This window comes from Leptodactylus fuscus, chromosome 8, assembly GCF_031893055.1.
Source record: "Leptodactylus fuscus isolate aLepFus1 chromosome 8, aLepFus1.hap2, whole genome shotgun sequence".
Classification (NCBI taxonomy): Eukaryota; Metazoa; Chordata; class Amphibia; order Anura; family Leptodactylidae; genus Leptodactylus; species Leptodactylus fuscus.
In genome coordinates this window covers 78,734,912-78,749,302 of record NC_134272.1, presented here as the reverse complement: position 1 = coordinate 78,749,302, position 14,391 = coordinate 78,734,912, and the positions used below count along the sequence as shown (strand labels likewise).

Genomic DNA, 14,391 nt, shown 5'->3' with positions numbered 1-14,391 from the left:
CCCCCCGACTAGGCCCATTCATTTGTGCCTAATCTGGAGCGCGACAGTTGTGGCTACCCGCGGGAGACGTTTTTTGGACCAGATTCTGAGGCGGATTCCGTCAAAATCCAGTCCAAAAAACCCTGTGTGAACTTACCCCAAGTTAGTTACATATATGTTAAATTGTGCCAAAGTCAAAGGGCCTGTGCACATGCAGTTTACGTGCGCGCATTTTAGCATAATACACATGTATAGAATACACGTGTAAAAATAGCAGTCCCGTTCACTTCAATGCGTATTTTGGCGCATTTTTGACGCGTTTTTTTGCATGTGTAAAAAATTCCATTGAAGTCAATGGTACTGCTATTTTTACATGTGTATTATGCTAAAATGCACGCAATTAAACTCCGTGTTCACGGGCCCAAAGATCACCAAGATCACTTGAAAAAGTTATTTGAGTGTTCCAAGATCAGTTATGGTCTAACCCAAGGACGTCATCCTCGCTTTCAGGGTGCTTTCTGAGAGGTCCTTCCACTTTTCCATTAGTAGTCCATCTTGTTTCCCAGCAGTACTATATATGCACATAGATGGCACATGACATAACATATTAATGCTGATGATGTACCGGTGAAGTTACATTTACAGTTGAGATTCTTCTTCCTCCACCGACCTGTGCAAACCTGGAATAAATTTCAAGAAGTTCTTTCGGATACTTCCTCTTCTACCTTTTCGGGGCAATGTTCCAAAAATATTTGATAAACTGATAGAATCCCAGTTTGGTGACATTGATTCACTTTCGCTACTTGTTATACTAATACTTCTGTGACGGGATAGAGAAGACCTCATTGAGGAGAGTCCATTGAACTTATACAGGAAGTCTTCTTCTGTACTAGACTGGCGACTGAAACAAGCTTCTGTACCAGAGTCCTCATCAAGCTCAGACATTGATCCAAGTCCGTCCTCGCCATTCAGAAAAATAGAGCTCAGCTGGCTTTTCGCACTGCTTGAGCTTGACAATCTGTGTTTATTCAAGAAGGAACCGGGCGCAGGATTCCCAAAGATCTTGGAATGGATGGAGTCCAGTTCTTCCTGTACTTTGCTCTCACTTATGGTTCCTATAGAAAACAAATTAGAGACAGAAGAAATGAACATACAAGAGATTTCTTGAAAAAATATTCGTAGATGTATTTTGTCTGTGGCAAAAAAACCAAGGTGCTTACTGCCATGGTTTCTGTTGAGATTTTGCACGCACTGATAAGAATCACTGCATGATTCCAACATTGAAGCCACAGCTCGATACGGCAGGATGCATCTTTTTTGTAACATACTGAAAAATTAAGCTTCCATTGAAAATACTGGAAGGCAATGACCCTTCTGATTTTTGGTGCATTGAATGGCACTGTGGTGTAACAAATAGTAGCATCATTTGGATAATCCAAATAATGGTGGATCCAAGTACTCACATAGTCATGTCATGGTGTCAAGTAGGAAATATATGAGTGAGAGACAATGTAACATGGAGACAGGACTAGAGATGAGCAAGTAGTACTCGATCGAGTAGGTATTCGATTGAATACTACGGTATTCGAAATACTCGTACTTGATCGAGTGCCACTCGCTATTCGAATGGAAAAGTTCAATGCAGAACCAGCATTGATTGGCCGAATGCTATACAGTCGGCCAATCAACGCTGGTTCTTCTCCTACCTTTAGAAGTCTTCTCCGTGCAGCGTCCCCGCGGCGTCTTCCGGCTCTGAATTCACTCTGCCAGGCATCGGGCCTGGGCAGAGCCGACTGTGCATGTCCGCTTGTAGTGCGGGCATGCGCAGTCGGCTCTACCCCGGCCCGATGTCTGGCAGAGTGAATTCAGAGCCGGAAGACGCCGCGGGGACACTGCACGGGGAAGACTTCTCGGAGGATCCAGCCCGACCCTCACTCGTGGACTTGGTAAGTATAATTTGATCGAATGTTGCCTACCCCTGAAACGAGCATTTTCCCCCCATAGACTATAATAGGGTTCGATATTCGATTTGAGTAGTCGAATATTGAGGGGCTACTCGAAACGAATATCGAATCTCGAACATTTTACTGTTCACTCATCTCTAGACAGGACACCCATAGAAACCCCAATTGCAACATTGTTCATTGCTAGCACCATAATGTAAGTGCTAGCAATGGACAATGTTGCAATTGGGGTTTCCGCTCATGTTGCACACAATCCGGGTGAAAACAGCTCAAAAACTACAAAAAGTTTTGTACAAATAACTAATTTTGTAAAAAAAAAAACCATATAATTATCTTGATTTTCTGACTTATACATAAACCTAAAGAACAATACATAGAAATGCAAAAATGAAACTGGCCATAATAAAAAGTTAAGTTAATTCTAAGACAATAGTTACCGTGAAGCAGCTCGTGTTCTTTCCTTAATATACTTTGTAATTCCTTCCATTTTGATCGAAAATCTTCCTAAAGATGATAAAAACATATAATCTTAAGGTCTTTGATTCAAGATGCTTTTGAAACCTAAACACACCCAACCTGAACCATAAAGAAGAGAAATAAGTCATAGCAGCGACTGAACGTGCATCACAGGAAACCAGATCTCTGTAGTCAGAGTGGAAAGTACCTCAATAAGCAAACCTGGAAACTTTTTTTTTAATTTTTGCAAAATACAGTTAGACAATATTGGTAGACTCGCCACATTATGGTCACAGGATGCAGGTATCTGTCTGCGAGCACGTTACTGATTTTTTTTGCTGACAGTCTGGAAATGGTCTACAGGCCGCAATACTCAGAGAGATGCTAGAACGTGTCAGGTTTCCTTTAAGGCGACTGTCATGCAATACCATCAAGATTAAATATCTGCACGCGACTGTGGTACACTGCAAGTCACCTGCTACTCTTCTGTTTATTTTTTATAGTAACATAGTAGATGAGGTTGAAAGGAGATATAAGTCTTCAATGGGAGGAAAGCCACCTCTACCTGGCCAATATACAGCCAACTGCTCTGAAAAGACATCCGAGTATAATAATTGTTCATGGGTCGTCCACAATGGGGCAAAATAGTGAATGCAGGGGCCACTATGGGGCATAATACTGTGTGAAGGGGCCACTATAGGGCATAATACTGTGTGCAGGGGCCACTATGGGTTATAATACTGTGTACAGGGGCCACTATGGGGCATAATACTGTGTGCAGGGGCCACTATGGGGAATAATACTTTGTGCAGGGGCCACTATGGGGAATAATACTGTGTGCAGGGGCCACTATGGGGCATAATACTGTGTGCAGGGGCCACTATGGGGCATAATACTGTGTACAGGGGTCACTATGGGGGATAATACTGTGTGCAGGGGCCACTATGGGGCATAATACTGTGTACAGGGGAAACTATGGGGGATAATACTGTGTGCAGGAATGGGGGGGAGGGTCGTCAGGGTCTTTGGTGGGGAGTCAGTCAGTCTTCGGGGAGGAATCGGTCGGGGTCGGGGGCCCCATCTCAAATGTGTTCACCATGAGGACCCTGCCATTCCTAGTTACGCCACGGAGTAGTGGCCACCATCACTGTGTTGCCTCTGCCTGATTCCTACTTTCCAATTCTGCTGCAATGTCTTGTGGAAACAAAGGGAATCTGCTGGACACCCAATAAACCTGGCACATCTCTTATGTAGCCCATATATTTACCTCTCCCTGTTCTTGCAATTCCAACCATACTGGGAGGTCTGTAATATCACCCAGGAAGAAAATACAGGAAAACTTGTCTGTAAAATTTTGGGAGGTAGTATGGGCTCTGGTCTGGGGTTTGTAAATGAGGGGAGTCTGGACAGGGGTCTTAAAACAAGACTTGGTCTGGTCTGAGGTTTGTAAGTGACCTATATAGTCAGTCATCTTCGTTGGAGTTGGAGGTCCTGCAAGAAGCTTGAGACAGTAGAACCTGAGACATCACCGGTATGTGGCCATGCTGCTCCACCACGGAAAACTATTCCATATGGACTATGGTTTGTCTGACTGTTCCAGGAGTCCATGGATTTACATACTTTGCAGGACACATGACTGCCACAATGAGTATTTTGCACCTTGGATGATATTTCTATCTTTTGATTATAACAATGTAAATATTTTGGTTGTTTCAGTTCTTTCTTTTATCTGTTACTTCTAAAAGAAATGGGTGACAGATCTTCTTAGAGACGTCTGACATTTACAATGTAACATTTGGCGTTGTTCCTACTTTTACATGTACAGTCCTATGAAAAAGTTTGGGCACCCCTATTAATCTTAATCATTTTTAGTTCTAAATATTTTGGTGTTTGCAGCAGCCATTTCAGTTTGATATATCTGATGGACACAGTAATATTTCAGGATTGAAATGAGGTTTATTGTACTAACAGAAAATGTGCAATATGCATTAAACCAAAATTTGACCGGTGCAAAAGTATGGGCACCTCAACAGAAAAGTGACATTAATATTTAGTAGATCCTCCTTTTGCAAAGATAACAGCCTCTAGTCGCTTCCTGTAGCTTTTAATCAGTTCCTGGATCCTGGATAAAGGTATTTTGGACAAACAATTCAAGTTCAGTTAAGTTAGATGGTCGCCGAGCATGGACAGCCCGCTTCAAATCATCCCACAGATGTTCAATGATATTCAGGTCTGGGGACTGGGATGGCCATTCCAGAACATTGTAATTGTTCCTCTGCATGAATGCCTGAGGATTTGGAGCGGTGTTTTGGATCATTGTCTTGCTGAAATATCCATCCCCGGCGTAACTTCAACTTCGTCACTGATTCTTGAACATTATTCTCAAGAATCTGCTGATACTGAGTGGAATCCATGCGACTCTCAACTTTAACAAGATTCCCGATGCCGGCATTGGCCACACAGCCCCAAAGCATGATGGAACCTCCACCAAATTTTACAGTGGGTAGCATGTGTTTTTCTTGGAATGCTGTTTCTTTTTGGACGCCATGCATAACGCCTTTTTTTATAACCAAACAACTCAATTTTTGTTTCCAAAATGAAGCTGCCTTGTCCAAATGTGCTTTTTCATACCTCAGGCAACTCTATTTGTGGCGTACGTGCAGAAACGGCTTCTTTCTCATCACTCTCCCATACAGCTTCTATTTGTGCAAAGTGCGCTGTATAGTTGACCGATGCACAGTGACACCATCTGCAGCAAGATGATGCTGCAGCTCTTTGGAGGTGGTCTGTGGATTGTCCTTGACTGTTCTCACCATTCTTCTTCTCTGCCTTTCTGATATTTTTCTTGGCCTGCCACTTCTGGGCTTAACAAGAACTGTCCCTGTGGTCTTACATTTCCTTACTATGTTCCTCACAGTGGAAACTGACAGGTTAAATCTCTGAGACAACTTTTTGTATCCTTCCCCTGAACAACTATGTTGAACAATCTTTGTTTTCAGATCATTTGAGAGTTGTTTTGAGTAGCCCATGATGCCACTCTTCAGAGGAGATTCAAATAGGAGATCAACTTGCAATTGGCCACCTTAAATACCTTTTCTTATGATTGGATACATCTGGCTATGAAGTTCAAAGCTCACTGAGGTTACAAAACCAATTTTGTGCTTCAGTAAGTCAGTAAAAAGTAGGGGAATTCAAATCAATAAAATGATAAGGGTGTCCATACTTTTGCACCGGTCAAATTTTGGTTTAATGCATATTGCACATTTTCTGTTAGTACAATAAACCTCATTTCAATCCTGAAATATTACTGTGTCCATCAGTTATTAGATATATCAAACTGAAATGGCTGTTGCAAACACCAAAATATTTAGAACAAAAAATGATTAAGATTAATAGGGGTGCCCAAACTTTTTCATAGGACTGTATATCCTGTTCTATATACAATACAGTCTATAACATACCTTTAAAATAAGCAGTTTCGCTTGTAGTTCCGATTGTCTAATCTTTGTACTATATTCTGTTTCAATTCTGCAAAAGAAAAATTGTTGCATATGAGTGACTTTATAAGCAAGCAAAAGCAGGCAGCACAAGTGCAATCATAACCAGAACCTTGTAACATTTGGTTCCATTTACTCTCAGATCAGAACTTCCATCCATGACAGAAGACATGATATTGTGGAGAATCCATACTGTCCTCGGTGACTATGATATATGGGGTCTACTCTTTAATGTCACCAAGAGAATGTAGGCAGTGTTGGACTGAGGTTCCTTCAAATAAAAAAAATGAATTCTGAGTGCCAACCCTCCCACAACCTCCAGGGGACAGACCATAGGACCCTTCAAATATGAGTGACTTCTGCTGGACCAATGTCTTAGGGCCTGGTTCCTCTGGAGGATCCTTAGGGACTCTGGCTATGTACTCTATAAAAGGAAGGGATTGGAAAGAGAGGAATGGATTTACCCATTAATGAAGCAAAGCATGAACTATAGACTAAGAGAATATGTGGCTCAGTGGTCAGCACTGTTCCCTGTGTAGGATCTACCTACCATGGACAAAGTGAAGAGCAATTACAAAGGAGCATCTCATTATCTGAAGGACCTTTCTTGTCCTGCATTACACGGATCACCCATTATTTGAACAGACAATGTGTAATGCTTAATTTCCCCTGTGGTTGGCGCTGCAGAGAGATTGAACACTTGCACTCATAGCAATATACTGAACTTCAAACTAGCAGCACTAAAAAATGTGAACTATATTATGTCCCCTCCCGGTCTGATGGGCTGTCAGGCATCACAGGATAGTTGCTGTGACTTTTTGTTACCTATAGACAGAATTTCTTTAGCATTACCTAAGGAAGTTCCCTGATGATCGGATGAGTTCCACTGTCTGCTGGTGACTGAATCCTTCCATGTTTACTCCATTAATGTTAGTAAGCATGTCACCTATAATATGAGAAAATATTCATCTTGAGACAATCTTGGCTACTTGACCACTTTTTGGACCCGATTTAACAGGTTTTCTAATACACAGAATAGATTCCATTCAGATATTAAAAGTAGCAAATAATACAATACATATTATTTTCAAATGTGAGCTCCATAAATCAGAGAAGAGATTCTTACAATCTAGTTGTAATATTGGTTCCCTGATATATAGGTCTGGTAGTGTTTGCAGGATCGTAATGGCCTCTGAGCATTCTTAGATTGGAAGTAATGATAATAGGCGAACCTAGCGAGATTTGCATTGGGAATATTTGCATGGATTGTACTAGATTGTCCTGGATTTGGAACTGCAACTGCAGGGTAAGGTTATTTATATTCTGCGGACTCTTCAGAACACTGTACTGATCAGCAATACCAGGCATATTAAGCAATGACGGGGACATGGTGACGGCTGAACTGAATTGGCTCCTTCATTCACTTTATTGACAGAAGTGCAGACACCAGAGTTATAGTCCATCACCGAATCCACAGCATAGGCCTCAGTACTAATCAGCTGATCCGCAGGAGCTACTACTATGGATGGGGACAGAAGCTACTCTGTTGCTATTCAAGTCATAGACACAGAGCTGCACCCCGTGAACTCTATAGCGGTGCTCTAGGGTACGGCAGGTCTACGCCTATAACTTGAATTGGAGCAAAGATACTTTTGGCCCTACCCACAACTGGAGCTTCCAGTGCCTAGTGGGAAACAAATCATGTGGATAGGTCTTCAGCATATAAAATGCCTTGGAGGGCTGGAAAACCCCTTTAATCCAGTATTAGGATGTATACCAAACCACTGGTTGCTGAAAAAAAAAGAGACCATTGCTCCTTAGAAGATTATCATCACCAGCTTCTCTACTGCCATATGTCACTCCAGCCCTACCATAAAAACCCCAAGTCCCATTGTCTCCGCTGACTTTCCAACTCATTGGTCAAATCCCAAGGCATTGGCAGAGGCTTCCACCAAGTTGCTCTTCGGCTTTTGAGGAACTACAATAAGTGTGACTTGAAAACCACAAGTATCTGATATTTAGCTTCAAGGTCTACATTAGAAGATGACTAAGGAAGAACTGCGAGGGCACTCACCTGATTTCAGTCCAGCATGGCTCGATGGGCTGTCCTGGTGAACTTTGTAGACGTACGTCCTCATGTGTATCCCGCGTATATGCTGCAGCTTGTATGTCTATCATTCCAAGCATGAATAGAAATAAAGTTTTAATTAAAAACATTGAATCTGAAGGTTTAGTTTAGTTTTTTTTTAGATTATCATATTTAATTTAGAAACCTGAAAAATATTTGCTAATATTTCCAGGATGCAGCGCTAGCATTAAGGTTTCAGCAACTTTTTTCCATCTCTGCCTAGAGCCCGAGCTATTTTGCAATTTGAAATAATTGTACGGTACTGAACAGGAAGGAGTTAAAACCTCAGAACACAGTGAAGGGGATGCATCAAGACTGGCGTATTGTACGCCAGTCTTGATGATCCCTGATTAGCCAGAAGATTGCCCTGATTTATGACAAGGCGCCAAAACCATATAGTTATATATGTAACATACCATAGATTTCCATATATTAGAAGTATATAAAAATGTTTTACTTACCTGAATTTCAAATCCAAAAGGTTCATTATCTTGCTTAGTAATAACCACAATTCTCCTGCAACACAAATACATTATATACTGAGACAGATACCCATCATACTACAGTACACAAATACCCAGGCTCTATGGTTCTGTCTCTTTTAATTGAGTTTTATTTGCTAAATTGACCTGGGATATGAAATAAATCATTAAAATATTGCAAAATATTAATATTGATTAATATTCTGACAAATTATCCAAGCAACTCTATGAGCTGAATTCACTAACCTTAAAGTATTCCTCCAATTAGAAACATACATAAATAGTAAAGGTGAATGTAAGATGCTTTGTATTACATTTTGTCCAAGAAATATGTTTCCTTCCCCATTTACCAAGCTGAATTATTTTTTTGCATAGATTTCTATGGAGAGGGGAGGAGGAGGAGGAGGAGGCTGGAAAATACACACAACTAACTGTAGCTGCTACACTCTGCTTTTTTTGAAGATAAGGCTTTGCCGCTCCATAAAATGAAGCAATAAATCAATAAACTAGACTTCTCCTCCCTCCCCTCTCAGTAGAGTTCTGTACATGAGCTGGATAGATAGGTGGACTCTATGTAAACAAACAAATTAAGTGAAGACAAAGAGCCTAATAACTAGAGAAGGAAACAGATTTCTTAATTGAGGTACAAGTTAGAGCGCAGCATATTCAGATAACATGTCCGCTTTAATAATACATAGACACCTGTAGCATTTAGACCCTAAACCTTCCACGCAGGAGACTTCATACAAACATAACCTGTGTTCTTCTCAATTTATTGGAAAGTAGTTCTTGCTCAAGATTAAAAGAATTCTTTAAGACTATGCTTGGGATGGGTCATCAGTTTCAGGTTGGTGGACCTGATCGACATGTGCATTTGTCATCACATTAAGGTTGTAATGCCGACCAGCCAAACTCAGGCTTGGTCTACTCAGCCAGTCAGAAGCTTGAGACACAGAACCCATCAGGGATTTAGTTCAGCCTCCAATGATGGACCAAGATGGGATATTTTAACCTGCTCCTAACCCTGAATCTTTGCCTGTGATTGCTTTATGTCTCCTGGTTACCTAATGTGTTCAAATACATATTCCTTCCACCTCATCTAGTTTCTATTGTGATTCCTCATGTACTAATTTGTTCTACTAGTCAACCCCTAATTTGGTTTTATCAGTAACCATCCTGGATTTGATGTTGGATAGTTTGACTGCTATTAAACATTTTGTCTGGGATTTTGCACCTGTTTTCTGGCACCTATTCCACATATGCACCCTGGGTCCTTAGCATTCAAGTCCATCCTGCCTTGTGACGGGCTCTTGCAAATTCTTACTTATACTATACACCATTATACAATCCCAAGGGTATATATACCATAGAGCAAGACCATGCAGTGGGGTCAAATGATGGTGGTCCTAGATCAATTCAACATTTTACCCATAACTGGCAACGTGTTCTGGCAGTTCTCTGAGAGAACATGTTGGGATCCTTTCCCATGGGACCATGCCCACTTTTGGCCATCTCATGCCCACTTTTGTGATGCAAGCATGTAAATGTGCCAGCCATGCCCCATTTTGTCATATACTTTATCAGGTCCCATACAGATTAAGAGAGAGTTACCTAGCCCAGGGAGTTTTGCCAACTCCTTCAGGAGGCTGGAATTTCTCTCCTTATTTTGGGAGCCTATTGGACATTCCAGGAGAGTTGGTATGATTTTACCTGTTTTAGGCACCCCTATTCATTATCACTGTAATAGTAGTGAATATGTAGTGAATATATTGAGAAGAGTAGTGTCACTCTCCCCTTTAACGGATGGGAATGTGGTTACGGGATGACACCTAGAACATAGGTGTGATATGACACTAAGACCATACTCAAGTTTTTGTAAAATCCGCCATGTTGTAGCTCATTCCCCCAATGGTATAGCTGCCAAAATGACACGAGCAAGTTTCAAGTTTGCTGTTTTTTTGTCAATGGTTCATTGATTTTGTAACAAAAATTAGAAATATGGGGATTCCCATCTGATCTTAGCCTGGAACGGCCTCTAAGTTCTTTTCAGTTCTTCTACTGCCTGATAGTGAGAGTCACTTTATGACGGGTCCCATTAAAGAAAAAACATGATCGCAGATGTTATATAAGTCACCTGAATTCAGATGTCAGGAATATTTATGAAATAAAACTTCTTATTCATCTTCTAAACTAGACTTTTTAACAGCCAACGTTTCAGCCTCAGACATACCTTCATCAGAATTTTATGTATTCACCAACATCTTGTTGTAACCAGTCTTACTCTGCTAACACACTTAGTACCTACCTGTTTGGTTCCGATTCTGTTGTGTCAACCAGTGAATTCGATCTTGACTTCATAAGCTGTAAAGCAAGTAAATTCCATCATTTACGTAGTCAGGATTGCTCCTTGACAGTAAGTGCTGTGTAATCGTCTTATTATGGCTTTATTATAAACAGTCGATAACCTCCAAATAGAAGAGATATCTACTTAAGGCCGGGGCACCACATGGCGAATTCCATCCTCACATACACTCAGTGGATACGGTGTGACTTCCAAAATGCCGAAATCGTAGGATGTCAACGACACCTACGGAAATGCCTGCGGTTTCCCTAGAGGTATAATGGAAGGAGGAAACCTCTATGGACTTTTGGTGAAAAGCGCTGCCGGAAAAAACGGAATGTGCCGCCACGGTTTTTACCTCCAGAGGTTTTATTGTCGTGGCCCTAGCCTAATAAAAGTCTGCCAAACGTATGGAATGGAGATGTACGTCAGAACTAAGTGCTAAGACCCCGTTGTACTAAGACCCCGTTGTGCTCCCTCCTTCCTTTCATCCATATAATACTCTTCTCTAACTTAGCTGAACTTGCTGAACTTCGAACGTGTTCCCTTGTACTAGGTGAATATCATTCATATCTCTAGTCCTAGCCATGCTATTAATCCATACATTCTAGAATTGCATCTCTTTGTTGTGCTCTGGAATTTTAATGGACTGACAACTAAAATACAAGTCACTGAGGACAGATCTAGACTTCAGCGAGGTTGTCTGCTATACAAAAGCCTTAAGAGTTTCCAATATACTTCCTGCTCCGGTAGAACTAATGTAAAGCATTAAAAGGACTCTTAAGGTTACACGTAACGTCCATGTAGCGCATTTGTCAGAGCTAAACCCATTGAATAGCTGTCGGCCAAGTGCTCGTTTGAGCAACAAATATCCCTTCGTACCATTACTATACACATGTATGCTTGGCTCCGTTGAGAGTGCATGTGTTCTGAATGGGGAAAGAGGTCAGACTCCTCTACTTGGGGCTTATGACCCAAATACAAAAGAATGGGCCAAGTGGCAAACCAACTACCCGACTACCTGACTACAGGAGATCCAGGTTCTGTTTGTAGTCTGCAACCATGGAGGCACATAACTCTGCATAGGAGCTTTAGATGCAACATGTTTGGGATATTTTAACATTAAGACAGTATTTTGTAATGGGATGAAAGCCCAAAGGACTTAGCAATGGATTACTAAAGAACGTAAAGCAAAAAAACATATAACCAATAGAATAACTTGATTATTATTATTGCCATAATCTTCATACAACTGTAGATCTACTGGGCATTTACCCTATAACTGCAATAAGAATAGGTCAGTAATGATCTTTTTTGGAATTTTGGACTAATTTTTTCACCATTACCCCTACACACCAATAACAGAGAAAGATTGGTGAAGTTGCGTTGCCTATATATGTATCCTGGTATAGAATTTTTTTCCTTTTCATATTGTCACCAGACATCATTGAATAACGTGTAAGTAAGAAACGAATGACCAGACCTTTATGTCTATTAAAAAAATTCTAGCATCTCAAAAAAGCTCAAATACTTCTTCTTACTGGTGGTGATCTAATGGCAGTGGCGTAACTAGGAATGCCGGGGCCCCGTGGCAAACTTTTGACATCCCCCCCCCCAACCGACACAGACGCCGAAGACCTTGACCAACCCCCTCCTATGCATTCCTGCGCGCTCTATTATGCCCCATAGTGGCCCCTGCACACAGTATTATGTCCTTATGTCCCTCAGTGGCCCCTGCACACAGTATTATCCCTCATAGTGGCCCCTGTACACAATATTATGTCCCTCAGTGGCCCCCACACACAGTATTATGCCCCATAGTGGCCCCTGCACACAGTATTATCCCCCATAGTGGCCCCTGCACACAGTATTATGTCCCATAGTGGCCCCTGCACACAGTATTATGTCCCATAGTGGCCCCTGCACACAGTATTATCCCCCATAGTGGCCCCTGCACATAGTATTATTCCCCATAGTGGCCCCTGCACACAGTATTATCCCCCATAGTGGCCCCTGCACACAGTATTATGCCCCATAGTGGCCCCTGCACACAGTATTATCCCCCATAGTGGCCCCTGTACACAGTATTATCCCCCATAGTGGCTCCTGCACACAGTATTATGCCCCATAGTGGCCCCTGCACACAGTATTATCCCCCATAGTGGCCCCTGTACACAGTATTATCCCCCATAGTGGCCCCTGCACACAGTATTATCCCCCATAGTGGCCCCTGCACACAGTATTATACCCCATAGTGGCCCCTGCACACAGTATTATGTCCCACTGTGGACATCCATAAACAATTATTATACTCTGGGATCTTTTCAGACCCCAGAGTATAATAATCGGAGACCCGGGGGAATAAAAACATAAATAACTACTGTTTCTTACCTGACTCGCTGTCTTCTCTGCTGCTGTCCTTCTTCAATGACGTCAGACGTCACATGACCCGGGACGCAGGCCCGGGACGTCAGAGACGTCAGAAAGGACGTCAGGAAGGAGGCCTGGCAGGATCGTGGAGAGGTAAGTAACACTGTTTGTTATGTTCCCTTACCTCTCACGGGCCTCCGATCATTATACTGTATAATGATAGCAGCGGTAGCGGCTGTCACCGGTCCCCTAATGTCACGGGCCCTGTGGCAGCTGCCTCCGCTGCTATGGCGGTAGTTACACCACTGGTCAAATGATCAATAATGATCTTTTTTGGAATTTTGGACTAATTTTTTCACCATTGCCCCTACACACCAATAACAAAAAGTTGTGTTGCCTATAAATGTATCCTGGTATAGAATTATTTTCCTTTTCATATTGTCACCAGACATCATTGAATAACATGTAAGTAAGAAACTAATGACCAGACCTTTATGTCTATTAAAAAAAAAATTTGCATCTCAAAAAAACTCAAATACTTCTTACTTGTGGTGACCTAATGGCATTGTAATAGACTTGCTCTAAAAATCCCTAATAAAGTTGCCAACCCAATAGAACAACTTTTTAAATTTTATTTTGTTTGATTTTGCCAATTTTGTTCTATATTATCTAAAAATACCCCAAATAAAGTCCATTTCACCTCTTGCTTTTGCTACATGTTATGGCCCATGTAGTCCTACAATATTTAGAAGTGACCTACCTGCTTGTGGCCCCGCGGTAATGTTGCCAAGGCTCCCGCCAAGCAATGGCTTCCTCTGTCACCATTCAAACCATTAGCCCACAACGATTTGGAACAAGCTCCATAATTGTTAAGAACAAGGTTTTCCAGCTGAGATCCATATGTGTCCCGCGTCCTGGTCCTCATGGTAGACATGATAATGGTCTATCAGCCGATTCCCTTCACAGAAGTATCATATCTGCACAGAACAGAGCAAATGTGTCGCTTGCAGTAAATGAGAGCGGAAATCTAAGGCTTGTGGTTTCCTATGTAAAGCTCGTAAATCTTTGCGATACCAGAGGAGCATTAAGTGTCTAGGTTAACCCTTGCACAACAAATTCTTCTTAAACCTGACAACCGAGGACACAACTATGCAGACAGGAAGATTGCCAAAGA

At 41.7% G+C, this 14,391-nt stretch overlaps 1 protein-coding gene across 1 annotated transcript; it reads right to left on the bottom strand.

Annotated features, from left to right (window-relative positions):
- Positions 1–443: 443 nt before the first annotated feature.
- Positions 444–14,184, bottom strand: CYTIP (cytohesin 1 interacting protein). The gene is made up of 8 exons (XM_075285585.1): positions 13,978–14,184; positions 10,812–10,867; positions 8,486–8,540; positions 7,971–8,067; positions 6,749–6,842; positions 5,861–5,927; positions 2,381–2,447; positions 444–1,094 (listed from the first exon to the last, which is right to left on the bottom strand). Exons 1-8 carry the CDS (start codon positions 14,149–14,151, stop codon positions 619–621), a joined length of 1,086 nt encoding a protein of 361 aa, XP_075141686.1. The 5' UTR covers positions 14,152–14,184; the 3' UTR covers positions 444–618.
- Positions 14,185–14,391: the final 207 nt, after the last annotated feature.

Bases quoted from the DNA above. Each gene is read 5' to 3' on its own strand.
- CYTIP (XM_075285585.1), bottom strand. From the start codon at position 14,151: ATGTCTACCATGAGGACCAGGACGCGGGACACATATGGATCTCAGCTG. The intron at 6,843-7,970 runs GTGAGTGCCCTC...CTCATATTATAG, and splicing joins CCATGCTGGACTGAAATCAG to GTGACATGCTTACTAACATT. The intron at 5,928-6,748 runs GTAATGCTAAAG...TTTCTTTTGCAG, and splicing joins TCATCAGGGAACTTCCTTAG to AATTGAAACAGAATATAGTA.